This window comes from Hetaerina americana, unplaced genomic scaffold, assembly GCF_022747635.1.
Source record: "Hetaerina americana unplaced genomic scaffold, ioHetAmer1.1.p SCAF_7, whole genome shotgun sequence".
Taxonomy (NCBI): domain Eukaryota; kingdom Metazoa; phylum Arthropoda; class Insecta; order Odonata; family Calopterygidae; genus Hetaerina; species Hetaerina americana.
In genome coordinates this window covers 86,685,586-86,713,425 of record NW_027287316.1, presented here as the reverse complement: position 1 = coordinate 86,713,425, position 27,840 = coordinate 86,685,586, and the positions used below count along the sequence as shown (strand labels likewise).

Sequence of the window (27,840 nt, the reverse complement as noted above, 5' to 3'; positions counted from 1 at the left end):
TGGGTCCGCTGTGCTCTCTCTCTCTCTCCGTAAAGAGTCCCATGTGCACTAGAGGGTTTTTATTCCTTTATAACCTCTATATATATTCCGTACTTTTATTATCCGCACATGATGGTTTCATACAAATAAATTTCCTGTGCTCCGAGGGGCTCAAATGTGTATGAGCTCCATTGGAGTAAGAAAAAAATTAATCTCTATAACTTCTCAACCGTACGCCCTCCGGTCGCAATAATACTCGACCCATATTTGGAATGAGTTCCACTTTTTATTGCTCAGATATCCTATGTTCGAATAGCAAGAATGAAACCGATTCGCGACGGAGCGGAAACCGCGAGAGATTCCTTAACAAAGCCTTTCGATTCCCAGAAGCCATGCCTTCCTTTGCCCTGGTCGACAGCGAGGACGTCCAGGACCGTCTGATTCAGGAGCACTACCTGGAGTGCCTGGAGTCGATGCTTGAGGAGGCGAGGGATGAAATGGGGGTCCCCTCGTCCCCCCGCTGCCCCCGCGTGTGGGACGGCATCCTGTGTTGGACGGACGCGGGGCCCGGGGAGACCGCCACGATGCCCTGCCCCGACTACGTGGCTGGATTCGTGACTGAGGTGAGTGCCATACTGCCGCATCCCTTCCGACCGTGGTTTATTTCCACGCCACACACCCCCCCCCCATCCACCCCATCCACCCCTAGTCCGACCTCCACTGTTTCTTCGTAGTCCCACCCTTCTCATAACAATGCCCTCTCCCCTCTTTCCAACTCAAAGAAAATTATATTTCAACTCAATTGTTTCCGGCACAATTGTCAAACTCCATGGGTATTCAGCAACAAAAATTCAAAATGTATTTGAAATTTCCGATTAATTTAAAACCGGTTTCATGGAGAAAGTGACACTCACGCGACACCAGGACATGTGGCCGACGGAGGACCACAAAGTAATGCTTCTCAATGGGATAGCATGGTGCACCTCCTGTGCGCCGTGCTATCCCATTGTGAAAATATTTCACGCATTAAATGAATGCTGACCAATATTCCGTCACCCGTCACCCAGCGAACCAGCCATATGTCATTAAATAAAGCATGGTTGAATAAATTAGTGATGATACCATTTTTTTTTAAGCAAAAAATATTTCTAAATTTTGTCCCAATTTCTATTTGGTAAAAGAATCAGTAGAATATTACCCAAGTACTGGTAAAAACTGACTAATTGCATGTCAGTTTAGCTTTAGAAAGGAGGGTTGAGGAGCTTTTGACTCCCTTGCAGCGATGAGATCATTAGCGGGAAGGAATATTGAATGTAATCGGGATGTCTTTGAGGGTGCCAAAAGAGCTTTTCACGGTATTTCACCTACCCTCGCTTTCTACAAAACAGCATTTATTTTCAAATCATAGAGTATGAAATTAAATGCACCCTGAACAAGCTTTTTGAGAAAACTCTTTGATCGTAAGTTTTTTGCACGGTGTTCGTCCTTTAGTTTTTAATTTTCATATTTGTGTTTGGTTTAAATGATCTCCCACGACCACCTACACCCATCGAATATGGAAATTTATTATTTACTCTATCCCGAAGAAAGTTTGAAGGGTGTTTTTGAGTTTATCATTGGTTATTTATGGGAACACCGCATGAACAGGATTTTATTCCCCTTTATCATTTAATGTATCGTGCAAGCAATTTTAATTTCACGTGTAGATCACCATGAGCATCTCGCTTGACGAAGTGCCTTAAACTTACTAACAACTATCTTCTAATTATTCTGACGAACTATTTGTAGTGGAGAGTCAAAACTTCAGCTACTCCTCAATGACCACCGACCGCGGTGGCGGCATCCTCCTTTGCCAAGGTCGCGGGTTCGATTCCCACCTAGGTGGGTTTTCCTCCACCTAGGGCTTGGGTGCTTGTAATTGTCTTCTCTGTAATATACAAGGGTTAAGTTAAAGAAAGGACTATAAAGTCTCAATCTCGTCCCAATAAAAGTCGCTATATAAATAAATAAATGAATAAAACGTAACATCCTTTGTAAAAAGGTGCTAAAGCTAGTCTATAGATCATATTACCCCTTTCTCCATGCCATAAGGACCCATTAAATTGCACAAACAAAGACTTGGATGAGAAATAAGGTCCTTTTTTCATCCGTCGGGCTTTTCCGCGGTCGCACTGCGCTGATGCGTGCGTTTCGTGTTTCAGGCGAACGCGACCCGCTCGTGCCTGGAGAGCGGCGAATGGTACTCGCGGCCGGAGGAGCCCAACGCCACCTGGACCAATTACTCGCAGTGCGCGCCTTCCAATTGGCTGGCGCAGATCGTCGTGGCTCTGCCGCACGTGACGACCAACGAGTCCCTTCTGGCGGTAATTATTCATGGTTCCCTCTCGCCTCGCCCGCAACACGAGACCTGTCAATTTCGGATCTCCATTTCGAAAAAGGAATCAAAGGGCATGATGAACATGCCATCCATCGACTAAACGAACGTCTAATTCTTCAAAATGTCAGCGATCGCCTTGCCAAACGACTTGTAAACAAGAAAACTGGGATGGATATCGCTTTTCATATCAAACGAACGCACATCAGAATACTTACACTTGAATGGGGAATTAAATTGGACTGTTTGACGTGTAAGGCATTCAAAGCACTTCATTGGGCAATGAGAAATTTAAAAGGAAGTAGCGTAGTCGGTAAAAAATAACTTATAAGGCCCTCGTTAGCCTTATTCTGTAATATTCGTCCGAGGTATGGTCCCCGTAAGAAGTGGGAAAAACATATTAAAAAGTTATAAAAAAGTGCAAGAAAAGGAAGCCAGATATTTACTTTGTAGACATACAATTACCGAACATGTTGGGTATTCTGAAACAGGAGAGTGTGCAAAATAGAAGAAATATTAGGTACGTTATGACGCATGGAATAGTTATAAATAACGATGCGTGGAAAGATTCAAGGAAACATATAGAAAAACTAAGTTTAAATGACTAAAACCACCACAGTTTAAAAACTATGAAAACCCAAAAAACAAATTGGAACAAGTTTTCGATTCTGACCCACAAGCTGTCATCCTCAACTCACGAAACGCTCAATTCCCAACTCTCTCTCTATCTGCGGACACCGAATTTGCAACACCACAGCCACTCTCAACAAATACCTCGGTAATCTACACCTTGCACTCCTCAAATGGGTAACCCAGAAAAGCTCCTACAAAATAAAATCCACCGCTCCACCCGACCACAAGCACCACATAAAAACAAGCCGACATCTGACGCAGGACTCAACCTGTGTACCACCTATTTCCCCGGATCTCACAGACTGAAAACTTTCCGTTAAGAACTGTTTCCTATATTAAATGACAATTACGCGACCTCATCCTTACTACCCCAATGCCCATCTCTCGCATACAGACGACTCGCCAATGTCAACAAGCTTCTGAGATCCACCAACCCTTTGGCGCCCCCCGTGACAAATTGCCTAATATTTCCCCAACTTGCAACCGCCCCCGATGTTAAACTTGTCTACTTATTATCTACTCCCCTCTCATTGCATCCCCTCATTGCCCCCTTACCTCGTTCCCACGCTAATTGCCTCTCAAAAAACATTATTTATCTTTTATCAGGAGGACAATGCACTTAATTTTACAAAGGCGAATGCATTACCTCCTTATCCATTCGAATGAACAATCACCAGTACTCCTGCAATTGTGTCTCACTCTCTTCTCTTCCTATCCCTTCAAATGCCAATTCCCACAACCTCGCTTCGACCAGTGTTCTGCTCTTAGCATCCTAGAATCCCTACCAGAGTCAGCCACCAATATAGAGGTGATAACTCGAGAATCCGCGTATGTATTAGTTTTCCGTGCTTTCAAAATTCCCACCCTTAACCGCCATCTTTAATTTACCTCCCAGCAAGGAAGAAGAGGTCGATAGGATATACGATCAGTTAGAGGACATGATCGCGTGTGTTCCTGCAGGGAAACATTTGATAGTGATGGGGAATTGGAATGCGACAGTATGCAAAGGAAGAGATGGTGATGGGGTGGGGGACTACGGTTTAGGAACGAGGAATGACCGCGGGGAGAAAGCAGTTGAGTTCTGCAGGAGACAGGGGTTAGTCATCACCAACACTTGGTTTAGACACCACAAAAGACGAAAAAGGGGAAATGGAAAATGCGGGTTTACTCAGGAAGATATCAGCTAGATTATATCCTGGTTAGACACAGGTTTAGGAAGAGTCTGATAAATTCGCACATTTTCCTGGGACGGATGCGGACTCTGACCACAATTTAGTTGTTATGAAATGTAGGGTCCGTTTCAAAAAGATAAGGCAGCGGCGGCGAGTTAGAAAATGGAATGTAGAAGCATTAAATGGGTTGAAAAGGAAGGAATACAAACAGGTGGTAGAGAAAATCATGGAGAATGTTAAAGGGCTTAATACTATAGAAGAAAAATGGGAAATGATCAAGAAAGGGTTGTCTAAAGCCGCAAAAGACACTATTGGAACCGTTAACGCTAAAAGGACTAGGAAACCATGGATCACGGATGAGATGATTACAAAGATGGATGAGCGGCGAAAATGGAAGAATATAAATACAGAATTAGGCAAAATGAAGTACAAAGAATTGAACAATAAATTGAGCCGGGCAACAAATAAAGCAAAGGAAGCATGGTGGAAGACGCAGTGCGAGGATATGGAAAGTCTGCAGAGGAACGGTGAAATCGGTGCGCTGTACAGCAAAGTTAAATCGTTATCGGGAAGTAAAAAAGAAGAGCTATGCTAACAGTTAGAGATAAGGCGGGTAAGGTTGACGCAGGAAAGATCCAAGAGAGATGGAAGGAGTATATAGAAGAATTGTATCGTAAAGAACTCAAACCAACAAAGTTAGACATTGAAAAAGAAAATGACGTAGAGGAAGACAGCTTAGGTCCAGGCATACTAGACAATGAGATAGAAAAAGCAATAAGGGAGATGAAACAAAATAAAGCGGTGAAGGTAAATAACATTCCCGTGGAACTTTTAAAATGCTTAGGAAAATGTGGGAGGAAGAGGCTATATGGGCTGATCCGTAGTATTTATGAGGAGGGAATCTGGCCGGAAGACTTTGTGAGATCAGTTTTAGTTCCTATTCCGAAAAAAGTAAAGGCCACGTCATGTGAGGACTATAGGACAATTAGTTTGATATCCCACGCAGCTAAAGTTGTTCTCAGGATCATAAACAAAAGGATAGGGAGTAGGGAAAATGATTACTTAGGGGGTGATCAGTTTGGGTTTAGGAAGGGGAGAGGTACGCGTGATGCCATTGCAGTAATGAGATTATTAATCGAGAGGAAAATATAGCACAACCAGGAGGTATTTGCCTGTTTCGTAGATTTCGAAAAAACGTTTGATAGAGTGAATTGGGAAAACCTAATGAGTGTTCTGCAGAAAATAGGAATAGATTGGAGGGAAAGAAGGCTAATCCGCAACCTGTGCATGTCTCAGACTGCTCAGGTGCGGGTGGGAAACGGGGAGTCAGGATGGGCAGTGTTAGGAAGGGGTGTAAGGCAGGGTTGCCCATTATCACCGTTGCTGTTAAACCTGTATGCAGAGGAAATGATCAAAGAGGCATGGGAAGAACTCGAGGTAGGAATGAAAGTGGGCGGGGAATTCGTAAAATCAGTTAGGTTTGCCTATGACCAAGCTTTAGTTTGTCAGTCAGCCAAGGGGCTGCAAGCATTGCTGAGTGAATTGGAAATTCAGTGCGACAGGTATGGGATGAGAATCAATATTAATAAAACAAAGGTTATGCGATTTTATAGAAAGAAAAAGGACAAGCTTAACATTAAAATAGGAGGGCAAAAAATAGAGCAGGTAGAACAGTTTACGTATCTCGGTAGTGTTTTGGACCAACACGGTCAAAGTAGTAGGGACGTAAGGAGAAGAATAGCGCTAGTTAAAGAGGCTTTCACAAGGAGGAGGGAGTTGATGACAGGGACTTTGAGTCAGGATGTTAAGAAAAGACTCGTAAAAACTTTGATATGGATCGTAGCTATGTACGGTGCGGAAACGTGTTCATTGAAGCAGGAGGATAGACGTAGATTGGAGGCTTTTGAAATGTGGGTGTGGAGAAGAATGGAGAAGGTGAAATGGACAGAGAAGAAAACAAACGAGGAAGTACTTGGTATGGTGGGCGAAGAGAGGGGTTTGTTGGGAGCAATCCCATGGAGGCAGGAAAAGTAGATGAAGGGGGTGTTGACCGGCAGTGGGATGTTGAAGACTGTGTTAGAGGGTAGAATTTTGGGCAAAAGAGGAAAGGGAAGGAACAGGATAGGGATGCTGGACGGGATGAAGGGAGGAAGAAAGTACTCAGAGATGAAGAGGGACCTGATATAGAGTAGGATGATGGATTTTGTGGTTTTTTGGGAGTAATAAAATATTTGTTTGGTAGTCGTGTCCATCCAAAAACCTACCTTAACCGGTAGATTACCTTAAATATATATATATATATATATATATATATATATATATATGTATATATATGTATATATATATATATATATATATATATATATATATATGTATATATATGTATATATATATTTATATATATATATATATATATATATATATATATATATATAACACTTTTTGAAAGTCTCACGGACGTGAATAATAATGTATAACACTTAGCACTAGTGGACACAGACAAAAACACAGAAACACACAAAAAAAAGAGACTCACTATTTTTCGAATTTTCGGTGGTCGTTGCCACCTTTATCAAGGAAGAGAGGGACAGACTCTCAGAGTTCTGTGTTTTTGTCTGTGTCCACTAGTGCTAAGTGTTATACTATATATATATATATATATATATATATATATATATATATATATATATATATATATATTCGAGCATCGGGATGATACCACAAGATGCCCAAGAGTTGTAGGGCATATATATATATATATATATAGTATATATATATATATATATATATATATATATATATGCCCTACAACTCTTGTGCATCTTGTGGTATCATCCCGATGCTCGAATCTCTCATTAAAATTATAATCTAGTGCCATAATAATTCCCTCTTTGGTGTCACAATAAAACTTAGTTGTCTTGTGCCTTTCATAAATGTGTTCATGCAAGCTCTCTCCTCCATGAATCAGGATCGGCTCCTGACCGAATTCTTTCAACACATCTGTCACTTTTATTGTTCTCTCGTAATAGTTTTTAAAAAATCGCGCGTATTTTCTCTTATCCTCATTAGATACCTGAAGTAACGTTTCCGATTTCTCTCCCCGTCAAAGTGAACTTACCCTGTAAATGGCATTAGTATCCATCAAAGAGAGATTAATTACTGAATTCCGTATACATAATATAGTATATTCTCTGGAATGTATTCACGCTATTAGCAAGTCGATGAAACTTTGCTCTAACGGGTATGGTAGACTTCTTAACCAGCAGGGGAGTCGGCCCGACCCGGGTCAATCCGAGGGGAACTCTAAATTTTGAACCTTTTTGCTGATTGGCATAAATATGACCGTTGCAATAAATGTATGGAAGAGAAATCCCCGAGGATGTTTGTTATATGGCCAAAATGACCACATAAGCAACATCTTGTGATGGTGGATTTCAACAAATTTTTTCGAAAAATTTTAACTAAATGAATCGAGATAAACTTGAAACTACGCATCGAAAACCCGAGGGGGTAAATGTTCTCATGTAACTCAATCTTTCCTCATTCAACAGAAATGTTCAAATATTTTCTTATATTCTCCTACCTTTATCACGATTTAGTTTTCAAAAGGAAAGCGGCCCTAGGATTAATCTTTTCTCTCCCATTTGATTCCTTTAGGTTTTAAAATCATTGATTTTTCAAATACGTTCTGATCGGAAATTATTTCTTCAGCGATTGCATCTCCGGCACAACAGCAGTCGTAGCAGTCATACATACATACATCAAGGGTGTCCAAGAAAATAAGATTAAAACAAGAAATAAGATTTCAGCATCGGAAAAGAATATAACTGGGAGGCATTTTTAGTCTCCGCAAGTTAAATAAGGGAACGCAATGTCATTTATGGAAAATATCGACTCATTAATTTCGAAGATAGAGTCAGTTTCGAGAGGGCCGTGAGATTTGAATAAGTAATGGAATTCTTGAGAGGAGGAAGACTAATCTAAGAATATTTAAGTCTGAGGGAAGAAAAGTTGGCGTAAAGCACGTGTTCAGGAAAAATGAGAAAAGCGGAAGGAATATCAAATGACGGAGGAACAGGAGAGAAAAAAAATCGGTGGATGAATTGAAAGAATGGAGAGGAAAGTGTGCCGAAACGAGGAGGTCAGCGGAGGTCACGGGAGCCCGCATTAGACCAGCTCAGGTGATGATCGTTTTCGTGAATGGAAATCGGACCCGATCCTTGGCGACCGGGCATCGTTGGACCAGTGCAAGAGGGTCGCCCAGTGAAACATCGCTCAAGGAAGGGAGTGCCCGGGATCAGAGGATTCTCATCTCAGAAGGGAAGTCTTTTTCATTTCCTTTCCCATCAAAGAGCACGTCAACCCTTATTCTTCCACCGCTATGCCAGATGGGAGGGGAGGCATTTATCTCAACCCCCTTCCCCCACCCCCGTAGGCGCTAAACACACCCCCTTATCTCGGCATTCGGCTGCCGATTCTCATCGTCAATTGGAGAAAGACCCCTCCGCGTGGATCTGTCGGAAAAGGGGATGATGACGTGACGGGCGGAGGGGGGAGTATACGTTCATTTCAAGGGATCTCACTCACCTCCCTCGCCGCCGCCATGGGAAGAGCCAGAGAGCGAGGGGCCGCTCGCCTCGGTCGGGAGCGGCCCTTCGCTTCGAGCGACGCGTCGCCGCCCGTAAATCGGTCGCGCACGGGATTTGGCCGAGATCATGATCGCTCATGGAATTCATTGCAAGCGTCGACATACACTCTTGAATTTATTTTGGGTGCACAAGTTTCTGTCAGTTCTCCTATTTTAACCTCCGCTTCTATGCAGGGTGCCTATCAAATCTTCTATTTGTTTTCCCCGAGGCTGTTCAGATGAATTTTTGTTCTTTCCTAGGGTAACATTTTACCAAATTGTGGTCATTTTATAAAATATCCCAAAAAAACTCTTCCATTTCCTCCCTACGTTGAGGAAGGTGGTTGGCCCCCGACATATTAAAAAAAACCGATACCAAAAACGTCTTTATTTTGTGTTTATAAGTTTGATAAATCATCGCCTCGCTTTAAACTGACCTTATGCTAACTTTTGTGAACATTTATATATGTACCTGTATATATTCACGTGAAATTAGAGTTGTAAAAACAGCTGTTATAATGAAAGTTTATTTTCAGTGAAAAAGCATGGATGATCGAAATCGGGCATCCTAATGCAACGTTTCATGCATTACGGAAGTTATCTAAGAAAGGTAGAGAAAGAAAATCAGAAAGAAAAAATTCTTATTTTGGCAACATTGGTATGGATTCAACCGTGCCCCTGCGAGAATCAGATCACCACGTGGATGCTGGTGCCACTGTCGCCAGTGGATTTCAGTACGGAAGAAAGTTTAGAGATAGATTACACAGACTAAAACGGGGTAGCACAATGACTAAGTTGATTCTCGATGTTTGGTAGGTTGGGCGTAAGTTGGAGGAGCAGATAAAATACCCAGAAGAAATTCGTAAAACATGGTGTAATGGCATCTCCGATTTATTCATTACCCCGGGCTATTGACGTTAGTCGGCACTCAAGGACGGATTGAGCAATCATGAATTTAGATTCTGTCGTCGGTGCTGAAATCCAATTGCTTGAGCCATAGCATATTTTGTAATCCGTCGGCTACCTTGTCGAAAATAAAATAGTTTTCCGTAAACTATCAGGAACACCCAAGGCTTGTAATAAAATACTATGAGCGCGCAATAGAATAGCAAGTACGAACATTTCAGGTAATGGACTTTCAGCGCCGAAAACCGTCCCTTCTGTTCAAACAAAATTAGATGTCGTTTCATCAAATTCCATCAAAGGCTTCAACTTTCAACGCGACATAATAAACGTAAACACTTTCTCTCTGAGTTGCTTTAAAATCGGTTTGTTAGTTTTCAACCAATCGCTTCTTTTATTGGAACTTTCGAGTTTTTTACGGACGATAACAAGCTCAAGCGGCACCATAAACCCCTACGCGTTGTCTGTTCGTCTCAGGCGAAGAAAATACTCGAGGGAAATTGAAGATCAAGATTGATTAAGCATGTTCTCGGCGCAACATAAGAGTAAATTCAAGTAATTCAGTTCAGTGTAAATGTAATAAATCAGATGCACAGCGGTCGCGATTACTGGTTTTCGCTATATTTTCATGGGGAAAATATAAATCGGTGTCGATCACTCATTCCATCCATTGCCCAGTTTCGAATCGTAGGCGGGTAAACATCTGAAGGTGCCCTCATCATATTGGCACGGCCGACCCCCAGCGCCGCTCCAGACATGAGGGCGCCTCATCGCGGGACACTCGCCGGAGATCAAGAAAGAAGAGTCCTCCGCCATTTTACGCTATTCATTTGGGGATATGTCTGCTTGACGACTAATCACGCCAAGGCAACACGGAGTAAGGACTCATAATGTTTTCCATGAGTAGAACAAACATTCCGAAAGTAACATAGGCTATGTCCGATGTGGAAATACGTCTTTGGAAAATTTTGAGATCGAAACACACAACTTAAAAAAATTCTGTTTTCGGTCACAGATGGCAGCACATGATCTCACTCAGAAATAAAATTTCAATTCACTCACATCGACGAGGAGCGGCTTTAAAACTGTCGCAGTCTGTATGTAACTATTAAACCATTTACAAACGAATATTCTGATTTCTTCCAACAGCCCTGCAGACACTTTGTACATTTCAAAATAAGACAACTTCAAATGTGCATGAACGCAAATATTAAGGCTAAGAAAGCTCACTCCTGGAAGAGCCGGTGCGCAGCAGGATCAGGAATTCAACCAACTATGGCTGAACGACCCGTCTTGCTTGCGCAATGGAACGCCAACGGAATTCTTCGCCGACGCGAGGAATTGCGGGCGTTCCTCCAGGAGAAGGGAGCCATAGTCGCCGCTGTCAATGAGACGCACCTTCGGCCAACGGACGCCTGGAGGTTACCTGGCTGGACCATCTATAGGGCGGACAGGGATCCCAGGCGACAACGGCTTAGAGCATCAGGAGGTGCGGCCATCCTCGTCCACAGGTCCATCGAGCACCGAGCATGTAGAGAGATTTCTCACCCGCATGCGGACGCTGTTTCGGTGGACATACGGACAAGAGGAGGATGGCTCCGGGTCTCATCTCTGTATTTCCCACCCGGAAAACCTTGGGATCCGGATCATCCAGTACCTTACGGGGGACAGCGGACCATCGGTCATCTTGGGGGACCTGAATGCCAAGCATCCTACTTGGAATTCACGGTCCTCAAACCCGAGAGGAGATTCCCTGCGTCAGCTAGCGGCTGCAAAAGGCCTGACCATCTTAGGACCGGCGATACCCACGCACGAACGAGGGGACGTTTTAGACATTGCGATTGCTCACAATGTATGGACGTCCCTGAGTTTGTACACATGCGTGGAACTGTCGTCGGACCACAACCCGATCATCCTGGCAGTGGGGAGCCGAATCCCAGTGTTGTCTTCCACCCGGCGATTGGATCTGTCGTCGTCCGACTGGAGCTGTTCCCGCAGCGTCATCGCTGAGGAGCTGCCAAGAGAGCCACTGGAGCCGACTTCACCGGAGATGGCCGATCAAATGGTCAGCCACCTCACAGTAGACGGCGCAATGAAGGCCTCGATACCGCTAAAGGAACAACGGAACTCGTATCTTCGGGTTCCACTCCCAGCGGCGGTTTGAGTCCTTATTGCGTGGCGAAACAACGTGCGGCGCCAACGATAGAAATATCGTACAGCGGACATGAGAAGGCAACTCTCAGAGCTCAACGTTGCGGTACAGAATGCCCTCCGGAAGATCCGATCGGACCACTGGGAGGCGCACCTGCGGAAGGAGCTCCTTTCGGAAGACGGCAACGAGAACCTGCCGTCGTTGTGGAAGATATGCCGGAGGCTGCGGGCCCCTTAAAGACTGGACCCGATTATTACCGACGGAGACAGGGAGGCACGATCTCCCATGGAGAAGGCGGAACTGCTCGCTCATCACTTGGCCTGCAGCTTTTCACCCAATCCTGGGAATTCCGCTTCTTCCGAGATTGAAGAAGAAATCAAGGCGTTTGAAAGAGCCGGAGACGCCGATTTGAAAGACGCCTTGGAAATTCCGAGATTCGACGAGAAGGACGTCATAGAGGCAATACGACGCCTCCGCACGAGGAAAGCCTCCGGAAGCGACAACATTCCCAATGTGGTCATCCGGGAGCTTCCAATGGCGGCAGTGAGGTACCTGACAACGGTCCTAAATGGCTGTGCCAGGATTTTCTACTTCCCGACCACTCGGAGAAGAGCGAGAATCGTCTGCCTGCCGAAGTCGCAGAAATTGGAGGTGGGTCCCGGAGAATTCCGGCCTATCTCCTTGCTCGACGGCTTCGGTAAGATATTCGAGCGACTGCTGCAACGGCCGCTGGATGATTTCGTCCGGGAGGATGTCATTCTCCCGGAGGAGCAGTTTGGTTTCCGTGCGCAGCATTCCACAGTCCATCAGCTGGTACGAGCGGTGGATTTCATCACGGACAGCTTTAACAGGAATAGGGCGGTTGCTGGGGCCTTCTTTGATGTCAGTAAGGTTTTCGATCGCTTCTGGCATCCAGCTCTCCTGTTGAAGATGAGACGACTCCATTTCCCACCTTGGATTGTGCGGATGGTTCACTCCTCTGTGAGAGACAGGACATGCACCGTGCAGTGGCACGGGGCGAATTCAGGGGTGCGTCGGATCTCCTCCGGCGTGCCCCAGGGATCAGTCCTCGGGCCACTGCTTTACAATATCTAATCCCACGACATTCCAACTCGTCGTGGGAACCTCGAGATCCTGTCTCTCTATGCCGACGATACGGCCCTCCTGCGCTGTTCCTGGCAGAAGGTGACCGCGGTTCGAAGACTGCCGAGCGCTGTGGCGGATCTCCTAGAATGGAACCGCCGATGGCGCTTTGCTGTTAACGCACAGAAGACGAAGGCGATCATCTTCCATCCGTGAAATGGTCGGCCGCCAGGAGTCAACCTAACTGTGAATGGAGTCGCCCTACCGTGGGAATCCGAAGTTACTTACCTCGGAGTGCTGATGGACCGGAAACTCCTTTGGAACGCCCAAGCGCTTCGTGTACGTAGAAAGGCATTCGCGGCGCTTAGTCGGCTCCGGCCGATTATCCTCCCGCCGGTCCTGAGTCTGGACAAGAAGCGTAGACTGTACCAAGCGTGCGTGATGCCTGTCTTCACGTACGCTGCTCCGGTATGGTCAGGAGCGTCGCGAACGAGTCTCGCTCAAATTCAGGTGGTCCAGAATTCTGCTCTTCGTGACATCATGGCACGCGGTCGTTACGCCCGCGTTTCCGAGATGCACGGGGACGGAAAACTGGAAACCCTGGACGTCCTTCTGCCTAGAATATCTGGAAAATTCTTCAGAAAAGCGGCAGAAGCGGAAGTAAAAGTAATTGGCCGGGTTGGCGACATAAGGGTCTGGCCATGGGACCACCACAAGCGCCCCATAGCATCCCAAGACGAGCAAGACACCCTTCCGGCAAAGAAGAAGCCAAGGCTGCTCTGAGCGGGAATAAATCAAACGACTGACAACGCAGAAGAATTCTTCCCGCCTTAGTAGCCTTGAAGGCTGGAAAGGCGCAGTGTAAGGGCTACGCGAGAGCCCTTGCAAGAACTACTCTGAATAATCAAAATATTGCTGTGTCATAATGATCAAATTACATTCATTAATATCCTCTATACTTTCAGGCTTCACTTCACTTCATGGAATTGTTACATACATTACTAAAAACCATTGTTTGTTAAAGAGTAGGATTTCAGAATTTTGCTGTTTATTGATAAAAGCAATAGTTTCCTTGAAAACCATTTATATTTTTACGTACACAATGCATCTACACGGATAGTTAACAAGGCCTCTAATAAGACATAAATTTAGTTACAACCGTACGGTTGATTGGCTCAAAAAGTTCAAATATATTTTGGTCATTGGCTACTGCGCGATTAGATCTTAGGAGAAAACTTTTAAAGAGCGTCGGTTCGTTTTTGCGGATGCATTTTTCATTATACGAGGCTGGTACCCAAAGGTCTCCGGTAGGGGGTTCAGTAGGGCAGTAGGGCATGATTACACACCAGGCATGTAACGGCAACAATGAAGTGTTTCTTAACTTCGAGCAACGAAATATGTAGACTTGTTAAATGAAGCAAATAATGTTGGCCATTTTAACTGTGGGTGCATGCACTGCGGTGCCTATGTTTAGAGCTCCTAATTGTCGAGAGAACGCCCGAGCCATTTCACCCCAGGTCAAGGTCATAGTCCATTTAGAGGAGTGTATCACCTAAGTTGGTCATTTATATTTCTGTCTCATATTCTTCAAAACGCTTTTATTTTATTACTCATAAATGGTCCTAAGATTAGGGCAGAAATACCTGTGGAGTGCTACCTTACGCCGGATGAATGCAAATTCGAGTTGGTTTTTAATTTTAACAATTTACTTACGTCACCATCCGTTGAGTTCAAATTTCCAGTAATCGGTTCCGGGTGACGCGACTGGCCCCTCTCAGCTTCTATCTGTATGGTAACGATCCACCACCGCTAGAGTATGTAGCAAAATAGTTATTAAACAATAAGCAGGAGACATCAAATAGCAAGTTTATGAAATTTCAGCTGGATTCTATTTCTGTCAATTTTCTGATTTTAATTTTTACGAGGCGAAAACTTGGTCATTGAGGCAAGATGCTAGACAGTAAATTAGTGGCTTTTGGAATGTGGGTATGGACAGATATAGAAAAGTTGGAATGGATGGAGAAGAAAACAAACGAGGAAGTGCTGAGTAGGTTGGGGGAGGAGAGGGAACCTCCGAGAGAAATGAAAAGGAGGCAGGTAAGATGGATCTCCGAAATAAAATCGCATATACCCAAAGCATTTGCAAAATCACGTGCTCACGGATGAAAGCGTGACAAAGAAACTGCTCAAGCACATAAAAAGGCCGAAAATATAAATTTAATTCAATTAAATCTGTAGGAATACACGTAAATCGGTCTCCTTCCATGGAATACAGCCTTAACGTAGTGGAAGTACGTTCCAATGACTCATAAAGGTGTCCTTAGACACCTTTATGAGTCATTGGAAAGTCACACTATTGAGAAAATAATAAAAGACTATTGAGAAAGGTAACAGGAAACCACCTCAACTATTATTCCCAAGATTTTATGATGGACAGTGCATTGAATATGAGTCCTAGTAACTGCGGGACTCGGCTCAATCGGCCGTGGTTCGTACCCGGTATTGGAAGAGGCAAGGCTTCCGCGGTTGTCATTTCACGAAACCCTAGCAAGGAAAAACCGAGAGCAGCAGGACAGAAGACGAAAAAGAAGACCTATTTAGTTAGAGTAGGAACTTGGAATGTTATAACAATGATGAGGACATGAAAATTAGAGAATAATAAGCAAGAGGTGGAAATAGGAAATATAGACATTTTAGGCCTATGCGAAGTGAGATGTAAAAATAGCGGGGATTACTGGAGTGATAAGTATAGAATAATATACAGCACCGGGGACGAGAGCCAACGAGGGGTTGCCATAGAATTAAATGAAGAGGTAGGAGGAAGGGCAGTCAACATAGAACAGGAAACGGATACAATATTACTAGTAGAGATAAAAGCAGAACCGACGAACTTGGTTATTATTCAGGTATACATGCCACCGTGCAACCATACGGAGGAAGAGGTCGATAGGTCAGTTAGAGGACATAATCGCGTGTGATCTTGCAGGGAAACATTTGATAGTGATGGGGGATTGAAATGCGACTGAGGGCGAAGGGATAGATAGTGACGACGGTCTTCGTTCGTGATGAATGTATTTTAGCAATATCCAATAAAGGCACATGCAATGGGATATCTGATACAGATATACCCTTTTTTAATTTATAATAGAAAATGTATATTTAGAGTGGCTCCGATGAAAATTCCAAAACATGAATTTAACCCGATGGGGCGGAACCGCCTTTTGCTACGGGAGGACGGTGGGAAGGCCTAGAGCGGACGATCTCCACTCGTCAGAATGGAACTCCTTCCATTTCCTCCGCGCCCTGGTGAGGGCGTCCGTTTCCCTCCTCTGGAAGGAGTCGGCGCCAGGGACGGGGGTTAGAGGTGCACCCCGCGGAATGCATGGCGCCATCTCTGTTTTCCTTTTCCAAGGAAAGGCGCCACAGCTCGGGAGATTGCCTTCAGCTCCTACGCCCCCCCTCGAGTGGGAGGCGGGGGTTAAGGGTGAAGGTGGCTCCCAGCAGGACGAGGCCGGAGGGCAGAGAAATGAAATCCTTCGCTCTTTCAGCGAGCGAAATGGAATTCATGGTGATTTTCCGCACTTGAAGCGTTTTTCTTCTTGAGAGTCAATTCAAAGTACTGATAATCATTCAATAAAAAGTATTTCGCCTGCCTTGCTCAGTAAAATAGCAAAGAATGGAATGTGATTGGATGGAAATTAATGAAAAAAATGACTCGATAATCGGGTAGATCAGTGATTAGGGCAAAATCATTTGTGTCCTGAGTGCATATGTAGGTACCCCGTTAATTATTAGAACTCACTTTTCCTTACTCTGTTTTTAAGTGCTTCCATCTCCTTTACTCGTCTATTCCACTTTCAATCCGACTGTAATCCATGGTTTCTTTGTCTATTTCCTATTTGCTTTTCTGATGGTTTTGTTTGCTGCCATTGATAACCTTTTTTGAGATGTCCCTGCGCGATGTAGCAGCTCCATTTCCTCAACTATGATTTTCTCTAGCCAGATGATTCGCTCTTTCTCTTCGCACTCAATGCTTCCATTTCTCTAGCCGTCTTCCCTCTTCTATCCTCTTGTATATGACCTTAAACTTCATTATGACTGAATATTGATTGGACTCAGCATCTCACTCCCCGCCAACCGCGAATTGATTACGCTGTTCCTAATTCTATGCCTAATCATGATGCAGTCTAACTTATCTCATTCTTAATCCTCCCGTGTTTTCCCAGAATACCTAACCCTGTCAGGGTATTTAAAAGAATTATTTTTCATCACTAAGCTCTGCCTCCCGCAGAACTAATTTCTTTTTTCCCGCGCTCATCCTCATTCTTAAACCGTAACCTTACTCCCGTCCATCCATTCACCCACCGTCACGCTCCAATCCCCTTTCGCTATGACATGTTTTCTTCCAGGAATATCACCGATCATGTCTTCTAGCTGATCGTATACGTACCTGAACTCTTCACCTGAACGATTGATCCCCTGGTTCGCTGGTTCAGCTTTTGCTTCTACAATAAATATTCTATCATTCGCTTGCTCCATCTTTACTACACTTCTTCCTATATCTTTATTCAGTAATATTACCACCCTTTCTTTTGTTGCTTTTAGAATTTTTATTCCACGTGTACAAAATATTAGCAGCCCTTACGTCGGTACCGAGGACTATTCATCTGCTCTCCAAGATGACATTCTCTCTGCTCCAAATTGGAGGAATGACACGTTTTCTAAACAAAGGATTTACTCAATATCTCAATAGTTATTAACGAAGTATAAGTAGTTGCTTTGATATCATTGTCATAACTTGCGTTCGATGCTTCCCTTTGAACCCACGTGGGTCTCGTCCGCTAGTTTAACCGTGTAAATCACTTTTTAGTGTATTCTTTTTATTTTTTACCTGATGCTCAATTCGATCATTCGTTCAGCTGATTGTGTTGGAATATCAGAGAAAGGTTATGAACGGCGAATTTTCACATCGATTAGTTTTATTAATTCAAAAATATTTTGCCACTCAATGTCTGAAGTCATATCCTTGCTCACATTTTATCTATTTAGCAATTTTGTTCGCAGTAACATGAGACACGAGCTACATTTAGAGATTATTTTACAATTATGTTGGAATATAAAAAGGAGATAATTAGCGGGCATTATCAATTTCAGCAGTGGTACCCTTTTCACCGATATGTACCCTGCCATATCTGAATAACTAGCCCAAGAAGGCGTGCTCTTTCTCACACCATTAAATGAAATTGTTGTCCACCTGATTGAACAAAAATGTGGAATGAAGACGATGACCAATGGGATCTACGGGAGTGTTTGAGGAATGCAAGTAGGAGATATAGATGGAGAAAGGATGATTGGTCATGCATGCATGTATTTTGCATACACTGGTCATAGAGAGGCATGAAATAGTTGTGCTTGGTTTGTTTCCACATGTTGAGAGAATGGCTGAGAGTGGAATCACCAAGCAGAAACACAGGAGAATAAATATTTAAAGATTATGATTTGCCACGTTGTTCTATCTTTGATAATTTCTAACAAAGCACATTTTCGGACTCCATATAAATGGTATGGATGAATATAGATGAAGAGATTGGAGACTTTTTCCCGGGTTCCCATTCCCAATATTTCTGGCGAGTTTAGTGTCTTTTTTCGCCTCGCGTATGAAATCTGATCAGAAAAAGTTTTGCGCGTTATCCTCCAGCACGAACAATTTGCTTAGCAACGATTTCACCAAAGTGTACCCAACATATTTGTATCTTTCCGGGACCTGAATGCCCAAGGGTCCGCTGAAAACACGACCTGACCTCAAAATAGGAAGGACCATAGTTTCCTCCGGGAATCGCCGATGCCAGTATGCATATTCCCGTTCTCATTTTAACTCCAAACTCATTAAAACAGAATTCGGCCCGATCTCTAACTTCTTCTCGAATTAAAACAAGTCAAATTTCTCGAGTTTTCTCCATTCTTCTGATTTTTCCAACTTGGCGTCAGCCCCATTGAATGAGATTGAATGCTTTTCAAGAGAAAGCATGTGATGAGAAAATCGAGGATAGAAGTAAAGTGCAGATAAAGATAGAGATACGAGGGTCATCCGGAAAGTAGTACCCGTTCGTGCCGCATGAAGTGCTGACGACGCGAGTAGCCGCTGGACGAGGTCAGATAGCTTCAGTGGCTTGTCTGCCTTCTCTGAGCCAAGTTGCGTGACGCTAGCATTGCCTGTGTTGTTTCTGTGATTGTTTACAATGTTTAAAAAAATTGAGAACGCCGCCAGTTGTGAAGTGAGGGCAGTGATTAAATTCCTCAATGCAAGAAACGTTCGCCCATGTGATATTCATCGCCAATTAAAGGAGGTGTATGGAGACAATGTAATGGACGAGTCGTCTGTTCGGCGGTGGTGTCGCAACTTCAGCATGGGGAGGGGGAACACACACGACGATGAGCGTTCGGGGAGACCGTCTGTCATTACAGACCAATTGGTGAGCTCAGTTGACGAATTCGTGAGGAACGATCGGCGCGTCACAATTGATGACATCTGTGAGCATTTTCCCAATGTTTCTCGAACAATTGTTCATGAAATTGTTAAACACCATCTGCATTATGCAAAAATTTGTGCAAGATGGGTCCCTCGCGTATCTCAATGAGCTGGCGGCGAAGGACTATGCAGCAGGAATACAGAAACTTGTCACACGTTATGACAAATGCCTTAATTTGCTTGGAGATTATGTTGAGAAGTAGTTTAAAGTATCCACTTTCAAATAAAATTTTTTATGTTTGTTAATATTTACTTTTGTGTCTTTATTTCACGAACGGGTACTACTTTCCGGATGACCCTCGTAGAAGTTATAACTACGCAGCGTACACGTTACATTATTTCAACTATCCTGTTAGGTCATTCACGTGAAGAGAAAGGTAACCTAGAATGGTAGTTCTGGCTCTGTGATTCTTACCGTTCGACTCTTGTTATTCAAAGTGCACCAGTACTAACTGCGATTCGTGACTCTCTCCCGCGTACAGTTTCATACGTCCATACAAGAGGAATAAGATTGTAGGCCAACCACAGGGCCAAAACCAATGCAGTTGATTGGAATGAGTCTGGCTGAGAGCCAGCATGATGTACACGGGGTAGCTTCTCTTAGGCATCATAGAGCATTTAATTAAAGGAAAATGCGCCCAAATTGATTTATAATCGTAAATAATATAATTTTTGCGCAGTACGTGATACTTAAATATTAAGAATATTTGAGTGATTACAGAATTCTTATGAAATGGAATGAAATTGATGGGGGTAATAAAATTTGAGAGAATAATAAATAAAATATACTTATTCGGAAGCATTTTTAAGACTTCATAATCGACCATTTAGGTTTGATTTTGGATGACCACAAGACTAACCACCGCTGCATGTCAACTATGTCTCGCCTAGCAAGACGCAAACTGTCGCCCTACAACACGGTAAATCCTTCTTCGTTTCCACATAATTTTTGCAGGTAAGTGTGTGTAGGAATTATGCGGACTTGGTTCTTCCTTCGGCCCCACATACATGCCTGCTCTCTCTCTCTCTCTTCCTTAGCCTGCCTCAGGTCCTCCCTCGTCCTTCCATCCACCTTCTTCTTCGACGCTCCAACACCAATCGAAATACTCCGCATCCACTCTTCTTCTTAGCTCCTTTGGGATTTTCCCAGCAACCCTCCCTTCCACTCGACCATCCTGGTTGCTTCTTGTTTGGTTTTTCTTTTCACCCATTCTCCTCCGTTCATCCTTTTCCGCACCCACACTTTCTCGCTTCTACCACCGACTTCCCCGTTCATTCTGAACCACACTCCTCATCAAAGTTTTCACTCTAGTTTTCCTTCAAACCTTACCCAATGTCGTCGGATTCCTTCTCTTAGTTCTTTGCATACCGACATTCTTATTCTTATATCACCTCAACTTTGATTCTACTAGTCTACAACACTCTCGAGATAGGTAAATCGTTCCAACTGCAGTTAGCATGTAGACCAGGTCAAATAAATGAATGTTACTCTAAGGCAGCTGAGGTGGACCAAGTATGCCCAACAAACACACTCCTCTCGAGAACATCGCATTGGAGTGCAACTTGAGAAAGCCATGTTGGCAAAAATGGAGACTAGGTGCGGTGTATGCTTGGAGTGCTTGCTTAAGTGGTAATAATTGGAAATATAGTGAGAGATCTGAGTGAGTCATTGAAATAAAGCGGTTAGGGTGAAGTGGTTATGGATTTTATTGTAAAAGAAGTGTTTTGTGCCAAATTGAACATCTCGAGAGAGAGAATGGATCATGTGGACACGATGGGACATATTAAGGATAATTAGGCCATTCTGAAGTGACCAGAGAGAGAAAGAGAGAGTTCGATTAATTGTCTCCGACGGCCAGAGCAAACGCATTCCCGAGGCACCCGATTTCCCTAAGTGATCGGTGGCACCATATCACAAATCCAAAAATAGTTTATCGATAATACACCCTAGCGTGTATGCATCGGGAACAGCGTGTCCGCGCCCTTATGACTCATAGATCATGAATTGGAGAAGTATCTATCTAATTCATGAACCATGTGATGAGTAATGGAGGATTTAGCAAGATCAAAAGGGCACACCCTCGCACAGAATACGCATTATTGGATAACAAATAGGGTGAAACTGAAACGGATGCGCTCTCCCTTTGACCAATCTCACCCGACTCAACTCACATTAATAGTACCAGCAAAAATTAACCGATTCCATGGAGTCATTTGAGTTTTAGTTTTTATTATTATTTAAGGATGAAACGTAATTAATTAGGTTAAAATCACTTTAAAAAATTAGAAAAACACAATTGAAATAATTTCCCACAAATCCTTACAAATGCACTTTCACAGAATATTAAATCTTTTTGCCAAAACAAAATATTATTGTTGGCAACTGTAATCTCCAGCAATCTTGCATTAGTCTTGCACCCTCTTCATTTTTAATAAATATTAACGGCTTTAATTAATTTATCATTACAACATGTGGGCACTTTCAGAAAAAAATAAAATATTAATATTTAGTTTATTCACAATACGTTTCTCTATGGGACCTGTTAGCACTGTTAGCTGTTAGTAATTCTGTTAACACTTCCAGGTGTTGGTTTGAGGAATATTCAGGTGCTTAATCTATGAGTATTACTTTACTATCCATTGTCATTTAATGGCGCAAACAGAATCCGGAGAAAACCTATTGGGTTCAAACTTGGTATCCACTGACCCATGATTATATACCAGCCACTTTAGGAGCATCAATGACTTTTTCGTTGGTGTCCATACACGCGGACACTTACACGTCATATTTATACCATACATCATTAGCCATGAGTTGATTTGGAATTGGCAAATCCAAAGGTGATATACTTATTATCGTTTTTGAAATAATCAATTTCTTCCTTTTTTGCAGGAATGGGTCCCCATAGTCAAGAAGACAGCTACTGTTGGCTACAGCGTATCGCTGATCACTCTAATACTTGCCTTCATTATAATGGCCTCAATAAGGTATTTCCATCAATATTAATGAACAATTTCGCGATATCAGAGCATCATACAAATGTAGCATGCAATTGCCATTTTAAGGAAAATAACCTCAAAGTATTTTTCGTGCGGTCGTCGCATAATTGAGGCTCTTCAAATGTGATACATACTGGTTTGTCAGAGCTTTGTTCATAAAATAATGATTAATGAATAAGAAATACTTAGTTTTTCCACACAAACTTTTGTGTGGAAAAACTAAGTATTTCTTATTCATTATGAATCGTTTCCACAAAGTGACGGCGGATACTATACAGTATATCAAATAATGATTAATTTGAAAAAATATCGAAAAGAAATTTTATAGAAATAATTTAAATTCTTCTATCACGAAATGCGCTTTTCATGTAATTCTAAATTCGAAAATGCTGCAAAATCTACGCCACCCTCGCAGGGCCCGCGTACTCGTGAATCCAAGAGCATGATGGAAGTACTTCCGAACAGTAAGAGGGATGGTCTATTGAGAAAAACAGAATATCCACTTTCACAAGGTATTTCACACTACTCCCATGAATGTTTAAATTTAAATATTTATATGCTCAATACTTAGAATAAATATAGAGCCCAAAGGCCTGCTTCTTGAATATTTCCACCTTCTCACATTTTGCGATCAAAACTTCAATTTGATGCACGAGTGAATTAAAATGAAAATGAACTCAAAATTACGAGATCATTAAAAAGCCACCATTGTGATATGGCTGCATACAAATATGTTTTAATTTTTTCTGCTCAAGATGAGTGTCGGGGGTGTAGGAGTGTACGAGCACTCGTAGTAATTAAAAGAGTACCAAACTACCACCCGGAGAACCCGGGTTCGATTCCGAGAAACGCTTTCTGATAAACCCCCACGTTCACCACTTCCTGGTGCCCCCGTAAGTCACCGCTGGCGTGTGTTGCTGGGGGCGATTAATTATCTTTTATATGTGCAATACGAGTTGCTGACTAGGAGATCAATAAAATGAGAGGTAGTAGAAAGCAGAGCCAATCAATATATATAGAATAAAGAACTTATTCCATCAGTACCTTGGTTTGCAGTCATTCTAATCCCTTGTCCTTTGCAGCAGGAAAATTGACGGTACAAACCAGGTTTTCCCCTCACATTTTGGCACAGCAAATCAAAACCAGCTCGCACCTCATCCTATCTTCCCGATCTCCCCCAGAGTAGCACGGCGGAGCTTGCAACGAACTATTGGCCTCCAAAGCAAAGGGAAACTGCTTCTAATTCACGTATTCTATATTTTAGCCGTCGCTTGGTGAGCCGAACTTGCCTTCCTTCCTAGTTCCTTTCTTCTAATAATCTAGATTCACTTTTATGCTTAAAATATTAAAAATTTTTAATCTCTCTCACCTTTGCTGCCTACGATCTAGCATGGTAATCAAAACGACGAAATCGTCAACTTCTCCCTCTGAAAGGGTTTGAACCTCGAAGCAGGTACTCATCTGTGCTGCATTCCAGCAATCTTCAAGACCCCTTGAGCCAATAATGACTCCGATTCTATTCATACCGAATAAAATTTTATAGAAGGTGAAGTTATGCACTTCCTTAATTCGTTTGGGCATGGAAACTAATGTCATAGGAGTCAATATTTTGTGAAAAGCTATGTCAATATATCGGATTAATACGCATGAAAAGCCACGATTTTATTTTCACTCCACCATTTAAATTTATCTCAATATTAGTGTGGGTGACATTAATGGAGTTCTTGAAAAATCCTATATATCCTTGGTAAACTGTTTCAAATATTTTCGCAAATGTTAATTTTTCTATCTGGGATAAATAATGCGCTTGTTCCAATTGATTGTTGCATCATCGCTGGGTTTTTCAAGACGTAATTGTTTTCGGTGATTCTTTCCAGGAGACTTCGTTGCCCCAGAAACGTGCTCCACATGCATCTGTTCGCGTCCTTCATCATGAGGGCTTTCATGTCCTTGCTCAAAGATACCCTGTTCATCAAAGGCATCGACCTCACCTCCGAAGCCTTCGTTCAAGGCGAGGACTCGCTCATCCTCAGCGAGGAACCGGTGAGCAATGCCCCCCCCCCCCGGGCGATCGGAGCTCCCGTGGCCAGTTGGGCGACGCGTCCGTCCCATTCGCACGACTCCCTGCACCGTTGCCTGTCGCTTACCCCTTCAGCATCTCGCAGGCCACAGCAAGGGTGTGTGGCGGGGGGTGTTAACACACAGGCAATCATTCATGCATGAGCACTTATGCACAAGAAAGAATATATTTATGTGCACATAAATTACATTTTCACACGTACTCCCGACACAAAACATACACATGCCCCTACGACATCAAGCAATAATCGGTGCATTGGAGGCAGGCCTTTGAAGTTTATTTTTTCAATCAAAACTTTCGGGGGTGCTTGGGTTTGATTTTGTTGTGAATGGGTACATTCATTTTGAACATCACTACGTACTTTGTACAATTCCACAATAATTATTTATGTTCTTACATGACCACGATTAACGTAATATTCAGTTGAAAATGACGTTAATCGTCCAAACCGTAAATATATAAAAAATTACATTGGGAATATACAAATGAGGAAGTGTAATTCAAAAGTATTTGTAGCAAGTTCCATATAGTCACGCCTGAAACTATATACTTCATCAATTGGATATATTATAATGAGAGACTACTTGATTTTGTCATAAATGAAGAGGTACTATCTTATATTTTATACCAATGGTCCACCAAGCTTCCAATTAATTTGAACCATACTAAATATTTGGATGACGCAAGTGAAATCGGGTGACCTGTGCCTTAAAAAGCAATTTAAATTCGCAGTAAAATGTTGCGACGCTTAGATTTGATGCTTATATGAATTGTAAGGGGAGATTATTTTGTTATTATATATTTGTAAGGGGAGAACGAGTAATTGAATCTTTAACCGATGGCGAGTCAATCTCCATCAAGTTTCCTGCTGTTCATCCTGCTACCGAAATAAGTGGTCTAAATTATCCCCTCGGTGTCCCGGTGCTGGCTTTGGCCGTCAATCACGGGTTGCCGATCTATTTCCTCCACCATATCTCTCACGATTACTTATTTCTCGTATATATTCTTAACAAAACATGTTTATACATGTGTATTTTCTCTAATCAACTACCAATTATTATTAACTTATTATTTAATCAGTGGATCCCAAAATTACTCTCCGCCTGTTCCGAATGAAACCTAGGTAAGCCGAGCAGCATATTGTGCTTCTGATTCCATACCCTCATTTTTCTTGCAATCACTTAAAGTTGGTGACTATATATTTAAATAAATTGTTTTTGGGATCAAAAAAAACATGTGATATGTTTACCGATGATGCAAACTGCAACGCCTGCGACAAGTGAAATGGCCACATACTTAAGATGCAGCGGCGACCGGAAAGCGCTGGTTAATTTTCTCTATGGATTATTATTGCCACAGCGAACCAGTGGCGACACTTATTGCACGGACCCTGTATGTGAAAGAGTCATGACGCTGCCGGATGCCTGATTTCAGTTTTCGTTGACTTTAAAAGCAAACGTTTATTGCAGAAGCACCCTTCTTCTTTTTCCTTGCTAATACATTACTTTCTTCAGGCTAGGTATTTTGCCGTTAATATTCCCTTTTAATTTTGCCCTATGGAGTTTAATTCAACTGTGGTTCGACGTTCATTGATTTCCTTGCTTCATATTGGCGCTTGTTGCATCATTATTTTCAGCACGGATGGCAATGCAAGATGGTGATCAGCCTGTGGCAGTTCTTCATCGTGGCCAATTACTCCTGGGTGTTCATGGAAGGCTTGTATCTGCACAATCTAATATTTCACGCCCTATTCTCGGATACCAGTTCCATCGCCACGTACGTCGTCTTGGGCTGGGGTAAGAAACGATCAGCGTCTGGGAATGAAGAGGGATACTCGGCGCCTGTTTCATGCACCAAAATACTAATTTCCTGTCTCAATCTGGTTCTTCAGGCCTGCCCTTTCTGTCTGTCGTACCGTGGATAACTTTTCGGGCGATCTTTGAGGACACTTACTGCTGGACCACAAACGGCAACCCACTCCTTTTCCTCGTCATACGCATTCCTATTGAGACTTCAATATTGGTCAGTAGCATTTAGATATTTATTAATGAATTCTAAAATGAAATTGTTCTTTGGGATGAAGGCATCGGATTCAAAAGTAAGATTTTTTACATGTTTATGAAAATATGCCGAAATACCTTGATTCTTCTAAACATTGAATGGATCATTTTCAGATTAACTTCGTACTTTTCGTGAAAATAGTCCGAGTCGTCTTTAAGAAGCTGCAGTCTTCCATATCGGAAGAGACGAGGAGATACAGATACAGGTATTGTGCTCTCAACCTTTGGATTCAATTCAAAAATTAAATGGAGGTGTAAAACATTATCGACACAAATTTAATATTTATTTATTATTATCTTATTTCAGTAATATTCCTTAATATTTTGATTGTCCTTTTTTTGGCCGATTTTTATTCAGTGAACATTATTATTATCTAGGTATATTTTTTCCGTTTTAAGTTTCTGATTTTACACCCTTTTTAACCAATAATGTTTTCCCTAGGCGCTGGGCAAAGTCAACCCTGGTCCTAGTTCCACTTTTTGGGATTCATTACACTCTGTTCCTCGGAATGTCTTTTGCGATTGGAGTGAATCCTGTGGTGGAAATTATCTGGCTATTTTGCGATCTTTTTTTCGCATCATTTCAGGTGAAACTTTTTTCTAATTTTCTGTTATTATTTCCAGTTTTTTTTACTAAAATAAAGCAACCCATATAAAAGACTCGTCATTTTGATTAAGTTGCGTTAATTTAAGCATATAAACCCTTTCACATATCGTTATTCTCAAACAGTGTTTTCAAGGAATGAAAAATAACACATGACGTTTTGATATTAAAAATGAAATTTGATGAAACTTACCCCGTGCAGGGTGCATTTGTGGCCGTCCTTTACTGCTTCATGAACGGCGAGGTCAAGACTGAGATTTCTAAGCTGTGGGAGAGGAGTTGCAGGCCGAGACCTCGGTCACGGGGTGGGTTCCGACCCACTGAGTGGCTGCCTCCCGGCGAGGTACCGCAGGGGGCCATCGGGGGCGGGAGGTCGAAGGCCAACGGCTCGCTTCTGGCGCCCCACCTTGGGTCCGAGGAGAGCGGCCCGAGCGAGGGTAACCAGAACCACGCCGTCTCTTCGGCCGAGGGCAGCGAAGGGGAGAGCGGCGGCGGCCCGACTGCTGGCCGCTCCAAAGGCGTGGAGGTGCAACTGCAGCCCGTGCGCTCGTTCAAGTTCCGGGTCATCCTGCGGCGGCAACTTTCAGCGCCGCCCGGCTCAGGGGTTGCGGCGGCGGGGGAGGGCCTGGTGTCGCGGGCGGTGA

General features: G+C 42.9%; 1 protein-coding gene across 1 annotated transcript; it reads left to right on the top strand.

Annotated features, from left to right (window-relative positions):
• Positions 1-540: 540 nt before the first annotated feature.
• Positions 541-27,840, top strand: LOC139696907 (parathyroid hormone/parathyroid hormone-related peptide receptor-like). The gene is made up of 10 exons (XM_071595788.1): positions 541-602; positions 2,181-2,342; positions 22,346-22,440; positions 24,330-24,495; positions 26,169-26,328; positions 26,424-26,554; positions 26,707-26,798; positions 27,035-27,179; positions 27,399-27,737; positions 27,784-27,840. Exons 1-10 carry the CDS (start codon positions 564-566, stop codon positions 27,838-27,840), a joined length of 1,386 nt encoding a protein of 461 aa, XP_071451889.1. The 5' UTR covers positions 541-563.

Excerpts from the sequence above, each read along its gene's own strand:
- LOC139696907 (XM_071595788.1), top strand. The coding sequence starts at position 564 with ATGCCCTGCCCCGACTACGTGGCTGGATTCGTGACTGAG. Across the intron at positions 2,343-22,345 it reads CCAACGAGTCCCTTCTGGCG|GAATGGGTCCCCATAGTCAA; the intron begins GTAATTATTCAT and ends CCTTTTTTGCAG. Across the intron at positions 27,180-27,398 it reads TTTTTTTCGCATCATTTCAG|GGTGCATTTGTGGCCGTCCT; the intron begins GTGAAACTTTTT and ends TACCCCGTGCAG.